Below are 17,736 nucleotides of genomic sequence, written 5' to 3' on the forward strand. Positions count from 1 at the left end.
ACAGACCAAAACTATAAAGACTTCCTAACCTCCAAAATAAACCTGTGGTAATTACCCTGTATCTGACAGCATCTCTTTGGCTCCTTTAGTGAGAGGTCTGTGAAGGGTAACTGGGGTTGGATGGCTCTGGTTTATTAAAGGGGACAGAAAAATTGTAGAATATATCTATTCAAAAATAGGTTAACCCACTGTCCTGGAAGACCCAGGTTGCTGAAAGTCTTGGTGGTAGCATGGTGGTAGTTCCTGCATCTGCAGGTTTCCAGGCATTTCACTCAGGAGAGGAATATCAGCCTTGTTTTGCAGGGAGGAACCACAAGGCCCAGAAAGGCAAAACGACTGCCCAAGGTTATCCAGCAGGACTCAGATTAGGCTGCGTTTTTCCTAGATCAGCTGAAAAGAAATCCTCTTGCGCTGGATCTCAGCCTCCCTCGTCCTTGGCCACCCCTATCCCCTGAAGGGTGACCGATTCCCCTTTGTGCCCCAGACAGCGGGTCCTGGGCAGCCCTTTAGCAGGTGGCACTCATGAGGGCTGCTTGTTCCAACAGGCTCTCCCTCCTATTGCAGACCTGCATGCATTAATACACTTTTGGGAGATGCCAGAAAGACCTGTTTTACCCGTAGAGACGTGCCTGCGCACACTGTGTCTCTCCGAAAGGGACTGGGTCAGGCTGCATATCCTCAGGGTGCATCTCAGAGCTGAGCTCCAACCAACCCTTGCTCAGGGCTAAGCTCCCATATGCTGTCCTGTGTGTGTCTTCTGCTGATACCGGGGTGGACAACTGATGACACTGAGCATTAGCCCTGTGTTAATGCTTTTGCTCCTCTTGAGCAGGACCCTTCCCTTCCCTGGGGCTTAGGAGGCAAACCCAGCAGCAGTAAAACCGCGTGCAATGGAAGAAACACCTTTATGGCAGACCCAGCTCTCAGCCTCAAACTCTCAGCCCTGCAATAGCTGGCTGGGATTGAGCCTGCCTGAAAGATGAGATGGTGGGAGGTGCAAAGGCCAGGTGTCTGTTAGGAAATCATCCCAACTGTCTGGGCTGGACAGCCACAGGCTCAGATAAAGGCTCCCTCCCCCTTCCACAGCAGCGCCAAGTGCCTGGGGTTGAGGTGGAATTTCACTCTGGAGCCTGGGAGAAACCAAAGCTCAGGTTACGAGGATTCCCTACAGCCCTATGGTCCTGGTGTTCAGCAGCCAGCACAGCTGCCCCAGGGCTCCTCTGCAGCACCCCTTGTGCCCCTGAGAGCAGGGATGTGGTGGCGACCCTGGGCAGACGGATGTGGCCTTGTGAAAGTGGGCTGCAAGGCTGTGCCCGCACTGGAGAAGCTGGAGAAGAATTCAAAGATGTGTCCCCATCACTTTAATATTGAATTAATACTAGACTACATATGAAGAGCCCGTGAATTCCCATGATTGTTCCCACAGTTCTCTCCTTCCTGCTGGCCTCTGTGAAGCACTGAAAGCTGCCGTTGCTCCAGTCTGCATCCTCCCTGATCCCCGAAGAAACCCAGAGAGATCCACTGCAGTCATGGAACCATGGAGTCCTCCCAGTTCCAGGGACCAGGCACTGCCTCAGCTCCAGAGTCTCCCCTGAAGCCAGGAGTCCTCAAGGATGTGATTCAGTTCCCCCCAGCACTGACTGGACTCCTTCTAGAGTCTGCAGGTAGCTGGAGGTGTTGTGCTGAAGGAGCAGAGACACCCTGCTCTTTATTCCCAAAAACAAGTCTTGCACCCCCACCTGGTCATTCCTGACCAACTCTCCCCCCACAAGGCTGGTATTGACGGCCTGCAGCCTCATGATCCAGGGATGGATTTGGCCCATACCTATTGAGCCTAGCAATAAAGGCACTAAGCCCAGATACGAGATAACAGCAAACACCACTGAAATTCAGAAGCTCCCAGGCTGCTGTTAGCATGACCTCTCCCACGCCAGAGTGGCTGTTTTAGTCTCACGTCCAAGGCTCCCCAGCACTGCGGCTAGTGACTCAGCTCTGGTTTGGAGAGCGCTGTCCTGTGAACCACGTGGGACCTTCAGCCAGACATGGAGCTCAGGTCCGAGTGAAGCACCAGGCTGGGGTCTGCACTGCTGAGATGCTCTGCTCCAGAGACCTGTGTGAGAGTGAAAGCAAAGCCCACACAGGGCAAGTAAGGAGCTGCAGGTCCAGGGAAGCACAGCAGCAAACACCCCAGCCCCTTCCAAATGCCCTGGGGAATGAAGTGCTGGGGAAAAGTTCTCACCTGGGAACCCACTACAGACAGGACAAATCACCCCTCGTGCTCACGTGCCCCAGCCTGCAATGCCTCACGTGGAGGAAGCCCCAGAAGGGAGGTGTCCCTGTGTTGCTTTATTTGGGCCAGAGAAGGGTCAAATATTAGGCGCGTGTGTCTGCTCACCTGGCTATCCTGATCCATGGCCCGTACAGTCATCATCAGAGCCACTGCTTTGGTCCTGGCACTCTCTGCCTGATGGAAAAGGATGAGACACGTTATATCCTCCTACATCCCCCTACCCTGGTGCTGGCCCCCTCCGATAGCCAGTCCTGGCTCCCTCGGAGGCACAACACTGGGAGTGCAGCTGTGTGCCCAGTGCTTTGGCCAGACGCACTTATGCTTGCTCTGAGAGAGAAACTGAGCTTTGCTCTGCAACCATGGAGAGGATCTCCCCAGAGAACCACGGGGACAGGCAGCCTTCGGGACCAGTATGCAAAATGTGCTGGCTCCCCGTGCAGGACATGGCAGGATCAGCCGAGACGCTGCCCTGTTGAGCCATGAGTGCCTCAGCCAAGGGCATTTCGCCACTAAGCTCGCTGGGACGAACCTCCACCCCTGCAGTGCCAGCTGGCATGAGGCAGACTTGCCCTTTCCCTTGGTCTTTGCCCAGCTTATGAGCACTGTGACAATCCCAGGCCAGGACTACTTGGCTGTTTAACGCTCTGCTGCATTATCTTTCTGCTGCGGGCAGCAATACTCCTCCCCTGGCTTTCACAACATGCTTCCACAGCAAAGGTTGATGGTGCAGGGACGCTGCCAAGGGAAAGAACAGTGGGATGAACAGGGAGATGGCAGGGATGAGGGAGCTCTCTGGTCCCCCAGACAACAAGCAGTGTCTCTACCACAAACCCAAGGCATGGAGTAGAGAGAGCGTGGTGGTACTGATATTTAGAGACTTGGCGACTCTCTCCCAGCTCTGAAGATGAGTGTTTGGAAGAAGGGCAAAGAGATCTGCTCATCTTAGCACTTCCAATTTCCTCAGAGCTGCTGTTTCCCCTCCTTTTCTACCTTCTCAGGGGATCAGCTGCTAAGCACCCTGAAATGCTGAGGTTTGCTGGTTTCTGCCAGAGCACAGGGAAATGCTTCTGAAGGGCTAAAAAACAGATGGGATTTTTTTTTTTTTTTTGGCAGCGAAAAGGCAGTTAAGTAACCCACTAGAATTTGATAATGTCACTAGAATACATTAAGAATATAATCTCAGTAGCAACCCAAGGATAGGGATGTTTGCTTTCATGACACACTCTGTGAATGATTACTTATGACACCACTCCCAGCAAATCTGTTTGCAACATCAGCCAGCCCAGAGCCACAAGCACACCGAGCCGCACCGTGGCCACCAGCAGCACTGGGAAGTGGAAGCACAGAGAAACCAGACAGTTTGCAGAGCCCAGGCAGTGGACCCAGGTGTCCTGATACCTGTGTATTGACCCGACCTGCCTTGCACTGGCAGAAGGAAGAGATGTGTATTTAAAACCCTACAGTTCAAGACCTGATAATACTCCCATCTCTGCCACTGACCCACCACGTGACCATGGGCAAGTCACTTTGGTAGCTGGTTTCTGCTTCCTCCCCACCATACCAGGAATTACCAATGTCCCTCCATTTTGAGGGTTCAGGGCTGCAGCAGCACCCACTCTGTGCAGGAGAGCCCAGGACGGTAGTAGGGTCAAACTCCAAGTGGCATCCCAGAGCCTGCACTGCCGATTACACTCGGCTTATCACTGGGCAGACAACTGTTTGCTGACAGGGACGTCTGCAGGGACAGCCCCTGCCAGGGAGAACAGGATAAGAGAACACAAAGGAGGAAATGAAGCTGTGGAGGTGCAAGCCGCTCCCTGCCCTATCTCACAAGAAAGCACTGGGAGGGACTCTTAAAAGAAAGTTAACTTAGCCTTTCCCACACAGAAGCTGCAGCGAGGCTCCAGAGCCCTGCCAGGGGAAGGGAATGAGCAAGCGCTGGACTGGCAGGTGTTCAAAAGCCCAAGCCCAGCCAGGCTCTGGAGACTCCACCAGCATTGGTGGCAGGACCTTGGTGGAGCAGCACCAGCAATTACAGCTGGGCTGGCGGTAATCTGCTCATCCTGGGAGTGCCAGCTTCTGAAATTGCTGTTTCCCAGAATATGAACTCTGTTACTCAAATGTAGCCAGCAACGGGAACCCGGCCTCCTTTCTCCAAGCCATTGGACTCTGCAAGTGCCAAGTGTCTGATGTGATCAGGAAAGCAAGGACACACAGAGGCATGCCACAGTCCCCCACCCTGGCGCAGGTGCAGCAAAGCAAAGCTACTTTAAGGAGGAAGATGTCTCACCTTCAGTTCTAGAAGCGGACGTGGAGTCCATCTGGACTGGGAAATCAGAAAACTCCACTGGACACCCATGATCTTTTCCAGCTTGCAGCAAAGACCCTGGGCCATCCCCAGCAGGCTAGTGGCGGCAGTGACCAGGGGGACTTTGGGCTCAGGAACTGCCCCAGAATGTGGCCAGGTACCATAGCTCCTGCTGAGGACTGGCCCTCGCCTGGCCCAGGTGCTGTAAGATCGTGCGAGAGGTTTTGTGGTGGGGAGGCTGTCAAACACACGGAATCCTTCTTTTATGGCAAACTCCCAAGCCAGGTCAGCCACAAATTCTGCATCCTCTGGGCTGCTTTCACCTGGAGCTGGCCTCCCTGGGGACAAGAGAAGAACTGGCCATCTTTGTCTGAAAGAGCCCATGTTATGTAGTCACGTCCCAAACAGCACCATGTGCCCTTGTCTGGGCCAGCCCAGCAGGACTCAAGGAGACTCCTATCTAAGGAATATGAAAATAACATCTTGTTTTTCTCTGATAAAGCCTCCCAGGCCAGACTTCATGTATGCAGATAAACACAACTGAGAGTTCACCCCACCTCCCTGCTTTGAGTCTCTCTTCGAAGGTGGTGCTTAGATTGAAGGTCTGAGAGCTCCACCTGTAGGACACGGGTCTGAGCTCTGAACTCTGGCCTCTGCTCAGTTCTCCCATGAAAGAAAATTGATCACACAGCAACCTCCAATCAGCACAAACAGCAAACAGGAACAGACGAGACCTTGCATCCAGCAAAAAGCAGCTGCTGGGGGAATGACCTGTCTGTGCTCCCCTTTGGCCCTTTTTTCTGTTTGCAGGGCACAACCTGAATACACAGCACAGCCAGCCTGAGAGGTTCTAGCAGCCTCACACCCTCCAGAGCCTGTGCTGGAGCAGGGAGGGAGCTCTGTGCTTTACAGGACACTGTTCACATCCCTCTTGTCTACCTGCAGCAATAACTCACTGCATGATTACTCCCAGGTCACTCATCTCCAGAGTGAAACAAGGTCTCTCATTTTGATCCCTTATTTCCCACAGGAGCTCTATGCTGAAAGCACAAGGCTGCCAGACATGCCACACTTTGCTGTAGCACCTGGAATTTCAGAGCTCTTGGGATTCACAGCCAGAAGTGCCTGAACCCTGCAGCACGTGCTGCCGGTCTGACCTCCACTGGTTCAGGGTGAGAGCTCTCCCCACACTGGTGCTCGTGTGTCTGTGCTCTGCCTGGAGATCATGGTTGGGTTCCTCACCTTCCAGAGAGTGTTTGTAAAGTCCCTGCAGCATTGCAGCCAGTCGGAAAAAGGCAAAGGCCACGTAGAAATTCCAGTTCTCAGGGTGCTCCACTCCCATGTGGCTGCAGTACATCCGGGAATACTCCTCTGCCGTGGGGACTCCCAGGTGCCCCAAATCACACTTCCTCAAGCCTGGAAGACATGAAGAGGCAACAGTGAAGCAGCAGACAGTGAGGAGCTCAGAGCTTTCTAGGGATGCCGTGAGGCTTGTGGCAGAGCCATGCAGCTGCGGAGCAGCGGAGACACCTGCACCCATCCAACACCTGCACTGCTGCCATGCTGGTTCCGTACATAACAATGGGGGTTTGGCACCAACCCACGTAGGTGAAATGCATACGGGGCAGTTTTCTTTGTTGGGGTGAGATTGTGAAAGCAGTGACTGAGGGATCTTCCTCCTAAACAATGGAGTGATTTTCCTCCCTGTTTACCCCTATACTGTTATTTTTAACAGGTGTATAACTTTGTGGACAAACCACTTCTGGGCTGGCCCGGTTCACAGCTTTCCCACCCAAAAGAGTTCCCCAGCTTTACAGCTGAAGTGAGAGGGAAAATAACCCAAGCTAATTTTTAAACACAGTTTTGCAAGCTGTGAAGCAGGGTCCTCCTCTCTGGGGCCATCCCTGATGTGACTGCTAACAAAGGTCCATGTGTATGCACAGGGTGACAGTGCCAACCAGGATAGGGAGTGCATGGCAGAGTACCTGCCAAATGGGTGGCAGATACGAGACAAACTGGGGATGGGGCGACCATGCCACAGTGATTACTGCACATGCAGAAAGATGTTTCCGCCCTGGAAGGATGCGGCGTTCTTCAAGGAGGGGAGAAAGGGCAGAGCAGGGAATATGGTACGAGACATAGCCCCTTCCAACTGCAATGAGCCCAACTGTCAGCTGAACCCTCTGGGCAGGAGCTACTCTGCTCCTAAACTCTGGTTCCTCTCTCCGTGCGTCAAACATGATGTTGCGCCTCTCTGTACCTCTCAGTGCATTAAAGTGAGGTGGCAGGAAGTAGGCCATACAGTTATTCGCCAAATCAGAGATGGGATCTCCTAGAGTTGAAAGCTTCCAGCCAAGGACAGCAAGGACTTCTGGCCTGTCTGGATGAAAGACCAGGTTGTCCATCCTGTATCAGAGGGAAAAAGAGATCAGAAAAGTCTCAAGAGGGGGAAAAAATCCCAGTGCTCAGCAGCAGTAGGTGATTTCCAGTGCTCTTCATGCTCTTCAAAAATTGCTGAGTCCTTTGGGAGGCTGCACAAGTGAAAGATTAATTTCTGCAAGCATAGGTCAGGGAGGACGAATATTACTCAACAGTGAACTCCCTGGTTAATGATGAACTAAGCTGTGCTTTGAAGAATGAAACCAAGTTATTCAGGGCCTCAGATCATTCACAGATGTTACTGGACAGGCTAGCCAAAAAGTGAAGCAGGCAAGTCACTGTCCAGGGGGATCTTCTGATCATTTCAAAGGCACACAATAACTCCAGGCCCTGCATTGTCATGTGCTGTATATTATGCATAGTACAGCCTTCAACAGTTTGAGCCCCAGGAGAGGGCAGCAGCTTACCGAGAAGGAAACAGAGCAGCTATCCTGCCAGGGTGCAGAGAGCTCACCAGCTTCCACTCACACAGGAACCGCATGCACTAAACCTTGCGGGAAGGAGCCTTCGCTCAGAATTGGCACACGCCTACGCTGCAGCCTCACATCCCTGGCACCCAGGGTCTGACAACGCAGAAGTAGCTCTCAGCATCCCTCACCTCTGTCCCTAGCCACCATGCTCCTGCATGTCTTCACTTTTAACACTGGCAGGTTTTGCTGTACAAACCTGCAGAGTCTCACCAGCCACCCTGTCCTGGTTTCGGCTGGGATAGAGTTAATTTTCTTCCTAGTAGCAGGCATAGTGCTGTGTTTTGGATTTAGTAGGAGAAGAATGTTGATAACACACTGATGGTTTAGTTGTTGCTACGTACTGCTTATGCTAGTCAAGGACTTTTCAGCTTCCCATGCTCTGCCAGGTGCACAAGAAACTGGGAGGGGGCACAGCCAGAATAGTTGATCCAAACTGACCAAAGGGCTATTCCATACCATATGACATCATGCTCAGTATAGAAACTGGGGGGGGTTGGCCGGGGAGCAGCGATCGCTGCTCGGGAACTGTCTGGGTATTGGTCATCGGGTGGTGAGCAATTGCATTGTGCATCACTTGCTTTGTATATTATTATTATCATTATCATATTGTTGTTATTATCATTACTATTTTACTTTATTTCAATTATTAAACTGTTCTTATCTCAACCCAGGAGTGTTTCTCACTCTTACTCCTCCAATTCTCTCCCCGCTCCCACCAGGGCAGGGGGAGTGAGCGAGCGGCTGCATGGTGCTTAGTTGCTGGCTGGGGCTAAACCACGACACACCCAAACTCTTTAAAAACCAAATATCATTAGTAACATGCTCCAGGACTGATTTCTGAGTATTGCAGAAAACAGCTGATGATCCCCCAGTGTAAGACCAGTGCTTGCAATGGTTGGGCGAAGAAACTCTGAAACACCAACTGAGGCAGCAAGATTGGAATCGGACATTAGGAGTCCAGGCTTTCAGTTCCTGCCCCAGCTTCCGTGCTCTCGAATGGGCACTGCTTCAGACTGCCACACACTAGTAGGCAGATAAACACTGGGGAAAATATGAGACCTCTGTGTGCCAGAGAGCACCAGTCAGAGCTCTTGGGATATGTTTCTCATGACAGATGCGAAGGGCTTGTGGCCCTCCAGGTCTCATTACCTGGGGGATGCTGAACATGACCCAGAGCCCAGCTTTCAGACTACTCTGAAGCTGCTGTGCCAGCCCCACTCAGCATCTCTGTGGAGTTTGCATATCGCTTCACACTCTCTCTCCCTCTCTACTGCCTGGGATGTGCTCCAGGCCAGTGCTGTCAGCCAAGCAGTACCTGAAATCACCATGCACGACTGTTGTCTTCTGAGATTCAGGAAAATGCAGAGGCAACCACTCGATGAGTCTCTCCATGGCTGGGATAACATGAGTTTCCATAGCTCGATACTGCTTTGTCCAGGTCTTAACTTGCCACTGAATGTAATCACCTGTAAAAAGGGAATGAAGGCTCTCAGGGAAAGGGACAGGAACAAAGAGGCTTCAAAAGAGATGCATAAAAGGTGCATGCAGAAAAAGTCAAACAGCCAAGCAGATCTCCGTCCAGCACCCTGAGATAAACTCCAAGAGTTTAATTGTGATTTCCAGGGGTCTCATACATTCTTAACTGGGCACTGATATTCTGGTGGAAATAACCAGATCCTGGACAAAAGTGTAACTTCTCCACCAGCTCTGAGAAGCTGAGATAGCCTGCAGACACTGGAGGAGCTGAGGAAATTTGGTCAGAGATGGCAGCAAACAAGTTACTCCCGCACCCACAGTGCAGCTCTTGCTCATGGTAGGAAGCTCTGGGAACTACTAACAGGAAACACAGACCTGGAGGATCTAAAGCAGCTCTCCACACCCTCCCACCCATGCCTGGGGATTCAGACACCCTGCTGCTCATCTTCGCTTTCCCAACTGCCCCCAAGTTTGGCCCAAGTCCTGTACCCGAGCCTATCCCTTGAAATGCTGATACACAGAAGAAGAAAACAGTGATAGAGGATACATAGCCTTCTCTCACCATGCTCCCTCAGGTCCTCCAGTTTGGCTGCTCTGAGGTCTACGCTGTGGATCTTGGAGAGGACTTCACTCATGGCAGCATAAATAGCCCTCCGCTGGCTAGGCTGCAGCCCAGGCAGGGAGACGTCGCTGTAGACACAGCCAGCACAGTACTCCATCAGGTAGAAAGGTGTGCCAAGGGTGCTGGGAAAGCAAGGCGGAACCGGTGGGTCTGAGGTTAATCCTGCTACCTAACGCCCCTCAAATTTCACCTGCACCTTGAACATGCCCCCAGGCCTCACCTGCATGGGAAGATGAAGAGCAGCCTCAACGGCACTTGGGCACTCACGCCCAGCTGTGGCCTGGGCTCAAGCCCAACTCAGGCTGCCAGCCTGCAGCACATGGCTGCGGCGTGATCAGCCCTATTCCCTGCAGCCCCAGGAAGCTGATCTTGGGGCCAGGCTACAGCACCAACCATCTCCTTGCCTCCCCTGCAGTGGGCTCTGGAGGCAGGCTGTCACACTGCATGCAAACATCACGAACGGTGGACACACATTTAACTGCAGTGCAGAGACTTATTACTGCAGCCAGCAGAGATCTGAGCGTAGCTGTGCTGACTGCAGGCTAGACAGCGTGTCTTGGTCTCAGACTTGCTGCTATCGCAGCTATAGATCTTGGGGCAAGTCTGAGGACTGGCAGTTAGAAAAATCACCTCCTTATTGGAAACCTGAGCATACTGAGTCAGCGGGAAGCCCTACAACATTGTTTTATAGCTCCTTTTCGAAGGAAGACAGAATTTTGATTAATGGCTAAAATAGGACACGCCTAAACCAAGCCAAATAAAAGTGTTACTATCCTTTGAACTTCCAGAGGCTCTTCTAGCCTGAAACTGGACTAATTACACCAGTGCACTTTGTGAGGTCTGGCTCCTTCTCTCCTCTCCTCATCGTTGGGCAAATCTGGCTGAAGTTGTCAAGCAGAGTGAAAGCTGAGGGACAAGATTACCTTCTGTCCTCGCAGAGAGCAAGTACAGTGGGAACAGGAACACCAGCCTCAGCGAGTGCTTTCAGTACCCTGCCAGGGAGAGTCAGAGAGCCGTGTCAGCACAGAAAGGCGTTAGGGAATCGATACTAGAACTGCATTGTTGCTAGGTGGACACACAGTCTTTCTAAAGAGAGTTCTGTGCTCAGTTTTAAACACACTAAAATAACATGGCTGCGGGTAGGGGAAAGAAGCACACCAAAATCTTTGCATGGCTCAGAGCCCTGAGACTAACACACTCTGAAAAACCAAGGGGAGATCACAGCAGCCCCCGCAAAGCATCCTGCTGCTCTGCTGCTCAGGCAGAGACCTCTGGCACAGCAAACTGGTTTGCAGCATGACTGCTCCAGCATGGGGCTAGCCCTTAGCTAGGCTGCTCGCTGCTCAGCTGCAGCATTGTGCTGCAACTTCCCTCCCACCCAAGGTGCCAGACACAACAGTGAGATCCTGCCTCTCCCTGCATGGGCTGGGAGAGCTGTGGTGCGCTCTGTGGATTGGAAGGATCATAGTGCAGGAGTGGGGAGGGTGCTTTTCACAGGCACAGGGTCCTAATTGCATGCTTACCGCCAGCTGCAGAGTGGTAGCACAGCCTTATCTTTCAATCCAGGACTGCTTACGCCAGCTGTAGCAAACGGACAGATCACAGACTGGGATATGGAGCTGTGCAAAATGCAGGGGAGGACAATGTGGGAGGCAGGCGTGTGAACTGTGAGTGTGATGTGGAACAGAGAAGCCAAGACTGGAATAGAGAGCACTGTCCCTAGGACGGGGTTGTTTAGGATCTCCTACCAGAGTCTTCTCTGATCAGCTGGCATGAGGAGCACAGCTCCTTCTCACCTGTATTCCCTTCTGACAGCAGGGCCTGAGGGATGCAGACTGTCAGAGGGCTCCTTCTTCAGCACCAGCAAGCGATCTCCAAACTTGACGTAATAGGTCCGGGTAGACTGTCCGTGGCCAAATTGCCGTAATACTAGTGGGCCTGAAGAGTGGAGAGCAGAGGGTCAGCAGACAGAAGCATGAGCTGGGATTATTTCTCACCACTTCTCCAGGTTTTACTTCCCCTTCCTGTGCCTGGGTCTGAGGTCTCACTTGCAGCAATCAGGAACCTACACTTTGCTCCTGTGTCCCAAATCCCTGGGAGCATGGTAATCGCTCATAGATGGCTCACAGGCCAGGAATATTCCTGGCATCTCTTTGGCAACTTGTGCGCAACACCTCCCAAATGAGGAAGTCCTAAAATGTTGTTTCCCATTTCTCAGAAGCAGTGACGAATCACTGAAACCTGAATGGCTGCACCATTTGCTTGGAGATTAGGAGCCTTTCATTAATACTATTTTTCAATCCATCTGTCATATGATGGAAAGAGCCAATGGCTCCAGATATGCAAGCTTTCAGGCTGAAGAGCAAAAAGCACTGCAATACCTGTTGCCTGGTCACTGAGAACGTTTTCAAGGTACTTTTGCAGACGATCTTTTGGGATTTCCATGCTTGGTCTCACTGAACGAGTGTATGGAACAAACCCTTGCAAAGGAAAACCCAGATAGGTTTCTAGCTCTTTGAGTGCTACTTCTGGATCATCAACCTGAAAGCAGGAGGGAGGGAGAAACACTGTGTGAGAGTTAGAAGATAAAATTGCCTGGGAAAGAAAGAGCTCTGTACACTTGTGATGCATTTACCTGTGAGTCCAACAGCACCGATCCACTGAGACACCCCAGAATTCACTGGTCAGTCCCTGCCAGCACAGAGTGCCATTACCAATACTCGCTGAGCCTCCCTCCTTGGTCTCTGTCCCAGAGACGTGCCTCTTACTGTGGCATAGGCACTGTGAGCTTGGGCTGGGCTAAGAGCTGGAATTCCCTGTGCGCAGTCCAGGGGAGCAGAGTTCACTCTTCCCACCAGTCCCATGCTTATCCTTCCCCCTCACCAAAGTAAAACCTCTGTGCTCACTATCTCCAAAGCCTGGGGGATAACCAGACAGTCCCCAGCTGACAGATCCATGAAGCCTCAGGGCTTCTAGAAATGTATTAAATATGTCTTATTTTCTCACATCAGATGGATGTGGTTGTCTCAACCATACAGTTAGGGCTGTTTCTCTAATAGGAAACTGAGGTGCATAAAGGAGAAGTGAATTCTCCGAGGTTACGCTGGCTGTAGGATTTAGAGCTGTGAATGAAACAGGCCAGTGCAAACTTTGCCAGTAATCCTCCCTTTTAACCCTGCCACATCCTGTAGGAATAAGGACAGGCTGAAACAAAAGGCTTGGCAACACGAGTCTGCCACTGTGATTGAAAATCCTGAGCCATTCAAGTCAAACACAGCTTCTGGACTTAGAAACCATACCCAAAGCCTGCTCTGGCTGCATTGCTTTGTACCTTCACTGTTTTAATGCCAAGCTGGGCTGCTGCTTCTAGGTTCTGGCTGCTGCTGTCGAGGAAGATGGATTCCTGGGGCTGAACACCCAAGCGCTCCAAGCACAGCTTGTAGATACGAGGATCTGGCTTGCGCATTCCTTCCTGGTAGGATTCAACCATCTACGGCAACAACAAATGGATTATGCATGAGCCTACTGTGACCACAAACATCTGTGCAGTGTTGGAAATGGAGGATGGGAGGGTGGGAAAGAGACTGACAGTCTAAGTAACATGTGAAATAAAGGACACGGGGAATGGAGGGCTGACAGAGCTGGATAGGATGTGATTCAAGTGACTGCGTGGGTGCCAATTGCTTGGCTGTGGCTCTGTCAGCTCAAATAAGCTAAACAGGATCAGCCAGTCCTTGGATGGAAGATATCCAACGAGATATCACGATGTGGGAGACTCACTGGATGCCCCAGACTGTACTGAACCAACTGCTCAATGCTGTCCAAGAAAGCCTTGGATTGCACCACCTTCCAAATGATCTGGAAAAGCAGTGTCCTGACCATTGCACCTATCAACTACGCCAAAGCAATTTTCGCAGCAGCAGAGATATTGACCATAATCGCCTGCCCAAATTTGGATCAAAAAAATCTTGAGTCAGTCTCTGAATACTCATATTGCCCTCAAAACCATAAAAAATTCAAGCAATATTTCAACCCTGCACTGATAGACACTCTAGGAATAGAAATGAATCTATTAGATAGACATAAAAGCCAGTCCTAATGGAAATCCACATTCAATTAATTCTTTTTTTCCCACTAATTACTGTGCAGTGCTGTTGCCTGCTGTTACAGAAGAGCCACACCACATGAGTGATGACACCGGATAGGCCATGGTTATTAAAGTGCTTTGAAACAGTCTGGGATGAAAGGTAGCACAGAGCATCACAACAGAGCATCACTCCACTAAGAGAACTTCATAGGCACTGGTGTCACTAGGATAATGCACAGAAAGCTGAGTTGATAATGACATAATGTTGACAAGATGACTTTAAACAGTCCCAGGTTTTACATGTACCAATACTACTCTTCTTTGCATATTTTGTTGTCTCGATCAAGGCTATAAAACAAACTTAAGACATGAATAAACTCCTGAAATTTGAAGATGTGAGCTGGGGCACACAAAAGAGCAAATTTTCTGTCATGCTGAGGCAAGTCCTCATAACTGCCTGGTAAAGTGAAGCCACTCAAACCAGCCTCGAGGTTCATGGTGAATCTTCTGCTTCATCTTTGCAAAAGCGAAGCATGCTGGGAGAGGGGTCTCTGCCTGCTCATCAGCTCAGACAGATTGGCATGTTGGGGTAGTGGGAGTTTTCTCATATGGGGGATGCTTTGCAATTCTTTGGGATGAAACAAACTTTAAAAGAGTAAGGGCTAAATATAAAGCAAGCAGGGGCACTGGGTAATAACATTTATTTCTTGTCTAGCATTCCAGCTTCTAAGTCCTTTATCAACATCGCTAGCTATGCCTGTTACATGTATACTTGTGGTTGTGGGGGTATTTTGCAATGAATTTTCAAAGGCACAAGTACCTGCCACTCACTCAGACTCTCTTCAAGGCTCAGTCACTACAACAAATTGTGCCAGGAAATATTTTCACAGACTATTACATTTATGTCTGCTAATACATGCTGCCGGTCGCTGCTCATTTGGTCCCTGCATGTAAAGAACTTCAGTTGCAGCTTTCTACAGACGTAGCTACAGAAATGCATTTTGCAATCCATCCAGGCTTACCACATCAAAGTGCTCTCGGTCTAGGGGCAGAAAGCCCTCTCCATTCAGCAGACAGAAGCTGTTGCTTAGAAGAGCTGTCTTAAGACCTTCTGCACGGATACACTGTACTGCTTCTGCCATTATGGGGAGCTGTTTTATCATCTCATTTTTGATCAAGTCCAAGAGAAAAGAGTCCACTGGAACACAGATATTTGCCTAAGAAACCAGAGACACACACACCCCCCCCAAGAATGATAATTAGCCATAAATGGTTTTTAAGCAGGGAGGAAAATAAGAGTGGTTGGGTAGGTAGGTTGCCTGATCATCTTTTCTTGCTGTCCTACTCCCTTTTGCAGCAGAAGGCAGTCAGTGAATATCCCAGCTAAATTGCTTAGACCAAATAAACATGCGTTCTCACATGACTAAGTCTACAGAAGCAGCAGCAGAGATAAAGGGCTGATTTGGGGAAAGAGAAATGCACTAGGACTGTGCCTGCCACGGAATGAAGGCAGGTTAGAGATATATACTGCTTTACCATTCAGCAAGCAGGAAAGGAACCTGCATTTTAGACTGAGCTGTTTGAAAAAGACTTTATTCAAAAGAGGATTCTTGCACTGTGTTCCTGGAGCTGTCGTGGAGGGGCTTCTATTGATCTTAAGAACCCTTCCTGGAGGCCACGGCCTCCATCCATTGAGCGTGCCCATGTAAGAACTAGCAGCAAAAGCCTTTTAGCTGATCTCTGACTCTCTGTCTTCTCATCTCAGCTGATCCTAGAGATGTCTTGAAGTAAAAAAAAGCTATGAAATATGCAGGAAGAGGCTGATGGAAGTGAAGGCAAATTCAGCTGATCAATCTGCCTGGGTACCAGAATGACGATGGCAGTGAAAAGTCTGCCCTGATCAGACAGCAATGCTTCCTAGATGGTAAATCCAGACCCTTCCATCAAAGGATTTCTTTTAAAAGCTTCTCTTTCCTCCCTGAACCACCACATTGCAGGATCCTGTTTCCCTGCAGTCAGGAAGCAAAAAGAGAGGAGGGGGGAGTTGGCTTACAATCTCAAAGCACTGCTGTCCCAATTCCTGCAAAAACTCCACAGTCGTCAGCTCTCCTCTTGTGTACTTCAGAGAGGGACTATTTTCCCCTCCAGAGAGTATAGCTTGCTGGATGGTGCCGGCTGGAATACAATTCCGGGCCTCCCAGTCTATACAGAGAAAAGTAAGAAAGCCAGGAGAGAGCATATACGGCATCCTCAGAACTGGGAAACTAGCTTGAAATCCCTCTGAGGTCTGATACATTGACCAGCACTCACGAGAAATGATGTGCTGGACTGGGGTAATTTACCCAGACATGGAGAGAAGAAGTTTGGGCATTCCCCCAGCCGAAGCACCTCACCTCTGTTTTTGGTGTGGTACCCTTGGGATGAAAACACGGAGTTCTTAAAGTGCCCTGAAGGACAGTACCCACGTTGGGTGGTATCAGCCAGAGTCATTAGAGGACAGTTTCAGTACCAGATGGGTTCAGGCCCTGATCTGGAGCTGTCAACGCAGGTGCCAGTTGCTGTCCGTTCTAGCACTTCTGATGGCACAACAGGGTACCATCGTCGTCATTGCAAGTTCTTGAATATCTTACCAGAACCAGAGGCAGCTGACAGGGACACCTGAAATTTCTTTTCCCTCCATGCATAGAAACAACAGGAGCAAATAAGAAATGAGAATACGCACCCGCGGCTGTCTTGTAAGGGGCCGGAAGGAGCACTCCGCTTGCGTCAAAGATCACGGCTTTATAATGGCACCATCCCGATTGCCTCCGCCGAATTAACCCCTGTGGGTGCTGCCAGATCCCGGCACAGAGCAGGTAAGGGGCGCGGGTAATGCTCCTCAGGTACATGCTGCGGAAAATTTGCAGCTGGCTCATACTGACTGAGGAGAGAGGCTAGGATGCAAAGTATAGAATTACAAGGGTAAATATTTATTCATGCACATAGAATCATAGCATCATTTAGGTTGGAAAAGACCTTTAAGATCATCCAGTCGAACCATTAACCTAACACTACCACTACACATGAAGTGTCCCAGCCAAATTGGGGCACATGAACGTGGTTTTACAGATTCTGGTCCTTACACCCTTCAAATGTTCAGGTACAACGTAATTTGACTAATCACTAACATCCACACTACTGATTACTAATCACAGCAAAACTTTGCAAAGTGACTACATTTTTGCAACGTTCTTGTTGCTTGTCTATTCATCCAGATGTCCCTGGAGTCACTCTTGCTATTGTCGCTTTTCGCTGATCCAGACAACGCCGAGAGGGTTGCAAAGACATGTTAGAGGGGCTATAGGATGCTGGCGTTATCTTGATTATCCTTCACGGACAGCTCTAAGCCATGAAACAAAGTCCTCATTCCAGGACTGGGCTGTCTTACGTTCTTTTAATTAAGCATGAACCATACCAATGCCTGGCACAGCCCTGAGCTGCAAGATACCAACATGGTGGGTGTGAGGGGAAAGGAAGAAAGCCGGGGGGGGGGGGTGTATTTTTTGGGGGGAGGGGGGGTGCTTCAGTCTAAGGGGATGGGGCCTGGTCCCTCGAGCTTGGCTGCGTTGCCATGGTAACGGGGCCTGTGGCTTTGGTGCAGGCCTGCCCAGGCAGGACCGTCACACACGGCCCTTCCACCCCCAGTGTCCCACCCCTCCTCTCAGCCCTTGAGTCACCCTTTGGGGCGCCGGGGCGTGGAGGGGGGGGCCCGGAAGGGACAAGTCCCTTCCGGGCCCCCCCCCTCCGCGCCCCGACCCCCCTAGGCCTAGTCCAGACCAGGCCTTGCCAGCAAGAGGGCAGGCTTCACCGTGCCATTTGACCCCAGCCCCTAAATCTCGCGAGAATACACCTGGCAGTCTCGCGAGAAGCAGCCAGGCGCCGCTTGTAGCCCCCCGGCGCCGTCCTCCTCCTCCTCCACAGCTGCCGCTGCCGCCGCGTCATCGTCGCCGCCGCCGCTACGTCACCGCGTCGCCGGCGTGACCCCGGCGGGGTCAGAGAGGAAAG

General features: G+C 50.8%; 1 protein-coding gene across 1 annotated transcript; it reads right to left on the reverse strand.

Annotated features, from left to right (window-relative positions):
• Window positions 1–1,406: 1,406 nt before the first annotated feature.
• ACAD10 (acyl-CoA dehydrogenase family member 10) lies at window positions 1,407–16,603 on the reverse strand. The gene is made up of 14 exons (XM_075718651.1): window positions 16,415–16,603; window positions 15,746–15,894; window positions 14,715–14,909; window positions 12,937–13,095; window positions 11,987–12,146; window positions 11,402–11,543; window positions 10,529–10,597; window positions 9,546–9,727; window positions 8,823–8,973; window positions 6,859–7,004; window positions 5,841–6,014; window positions 4,581–4,936; window positions 2,396–2,464; window positions 1,407–2,110 (listed from the first exon to the last, which is right to left on the reverse strand). The coding sequence occupies exons 1-14, from the start codon at window positions 16,578–16,580 to the stop codon at window positions 2,033–2,035; spliced, it is 2,196 nt and encodes a 731-aa protein (XP_075574766.1). The 5' UTR covers window positions 16,581–16,603; the 3' UTR covers window positions 1,407–2,032.
• Window positions 16,604–17,736: the final 1,133 nt, after the last annotated feature.

The sequence above is a fragment of the Pelecanus crispus genome, chromosome 11 (assembly GCF_030463565.1).
Source record: "Pelecanus crispus isolate bPelCri1 chromosome 11, bPelCri1.pri, whole genome shotgun sequence".
NCBI classification, from domain to species: Eukaryota; Metazoa; Chordata; class Aves; order Pelecaniformes; family Pelecanidae; genus Pelecanus; species Pelecanus crispus.

Coding starts and splice junctions, on each gene's coding strand:
- ACAD10 (XM_075718651.1), bottom strand. CDS start 16,580: ATGTACCTGAGGAGCATTACCCGCGCCCCTTACCTGCTCTGTGCCGGG. Junction 4,937..5,840: donor TTACAAACACTCTCTGGAAG/GTGAGGAACCCA, acceptor TCTTGTCCCCAG/GGAGGCCAGCTCCAGGTGAA. Junction 2,111..2,395: donor CCATGGATCAGGATAGCCAG/GTGAGCAGACAC, acceptor ACTCTCACACAG/GTCTCTGGAGCAGAGCATCT.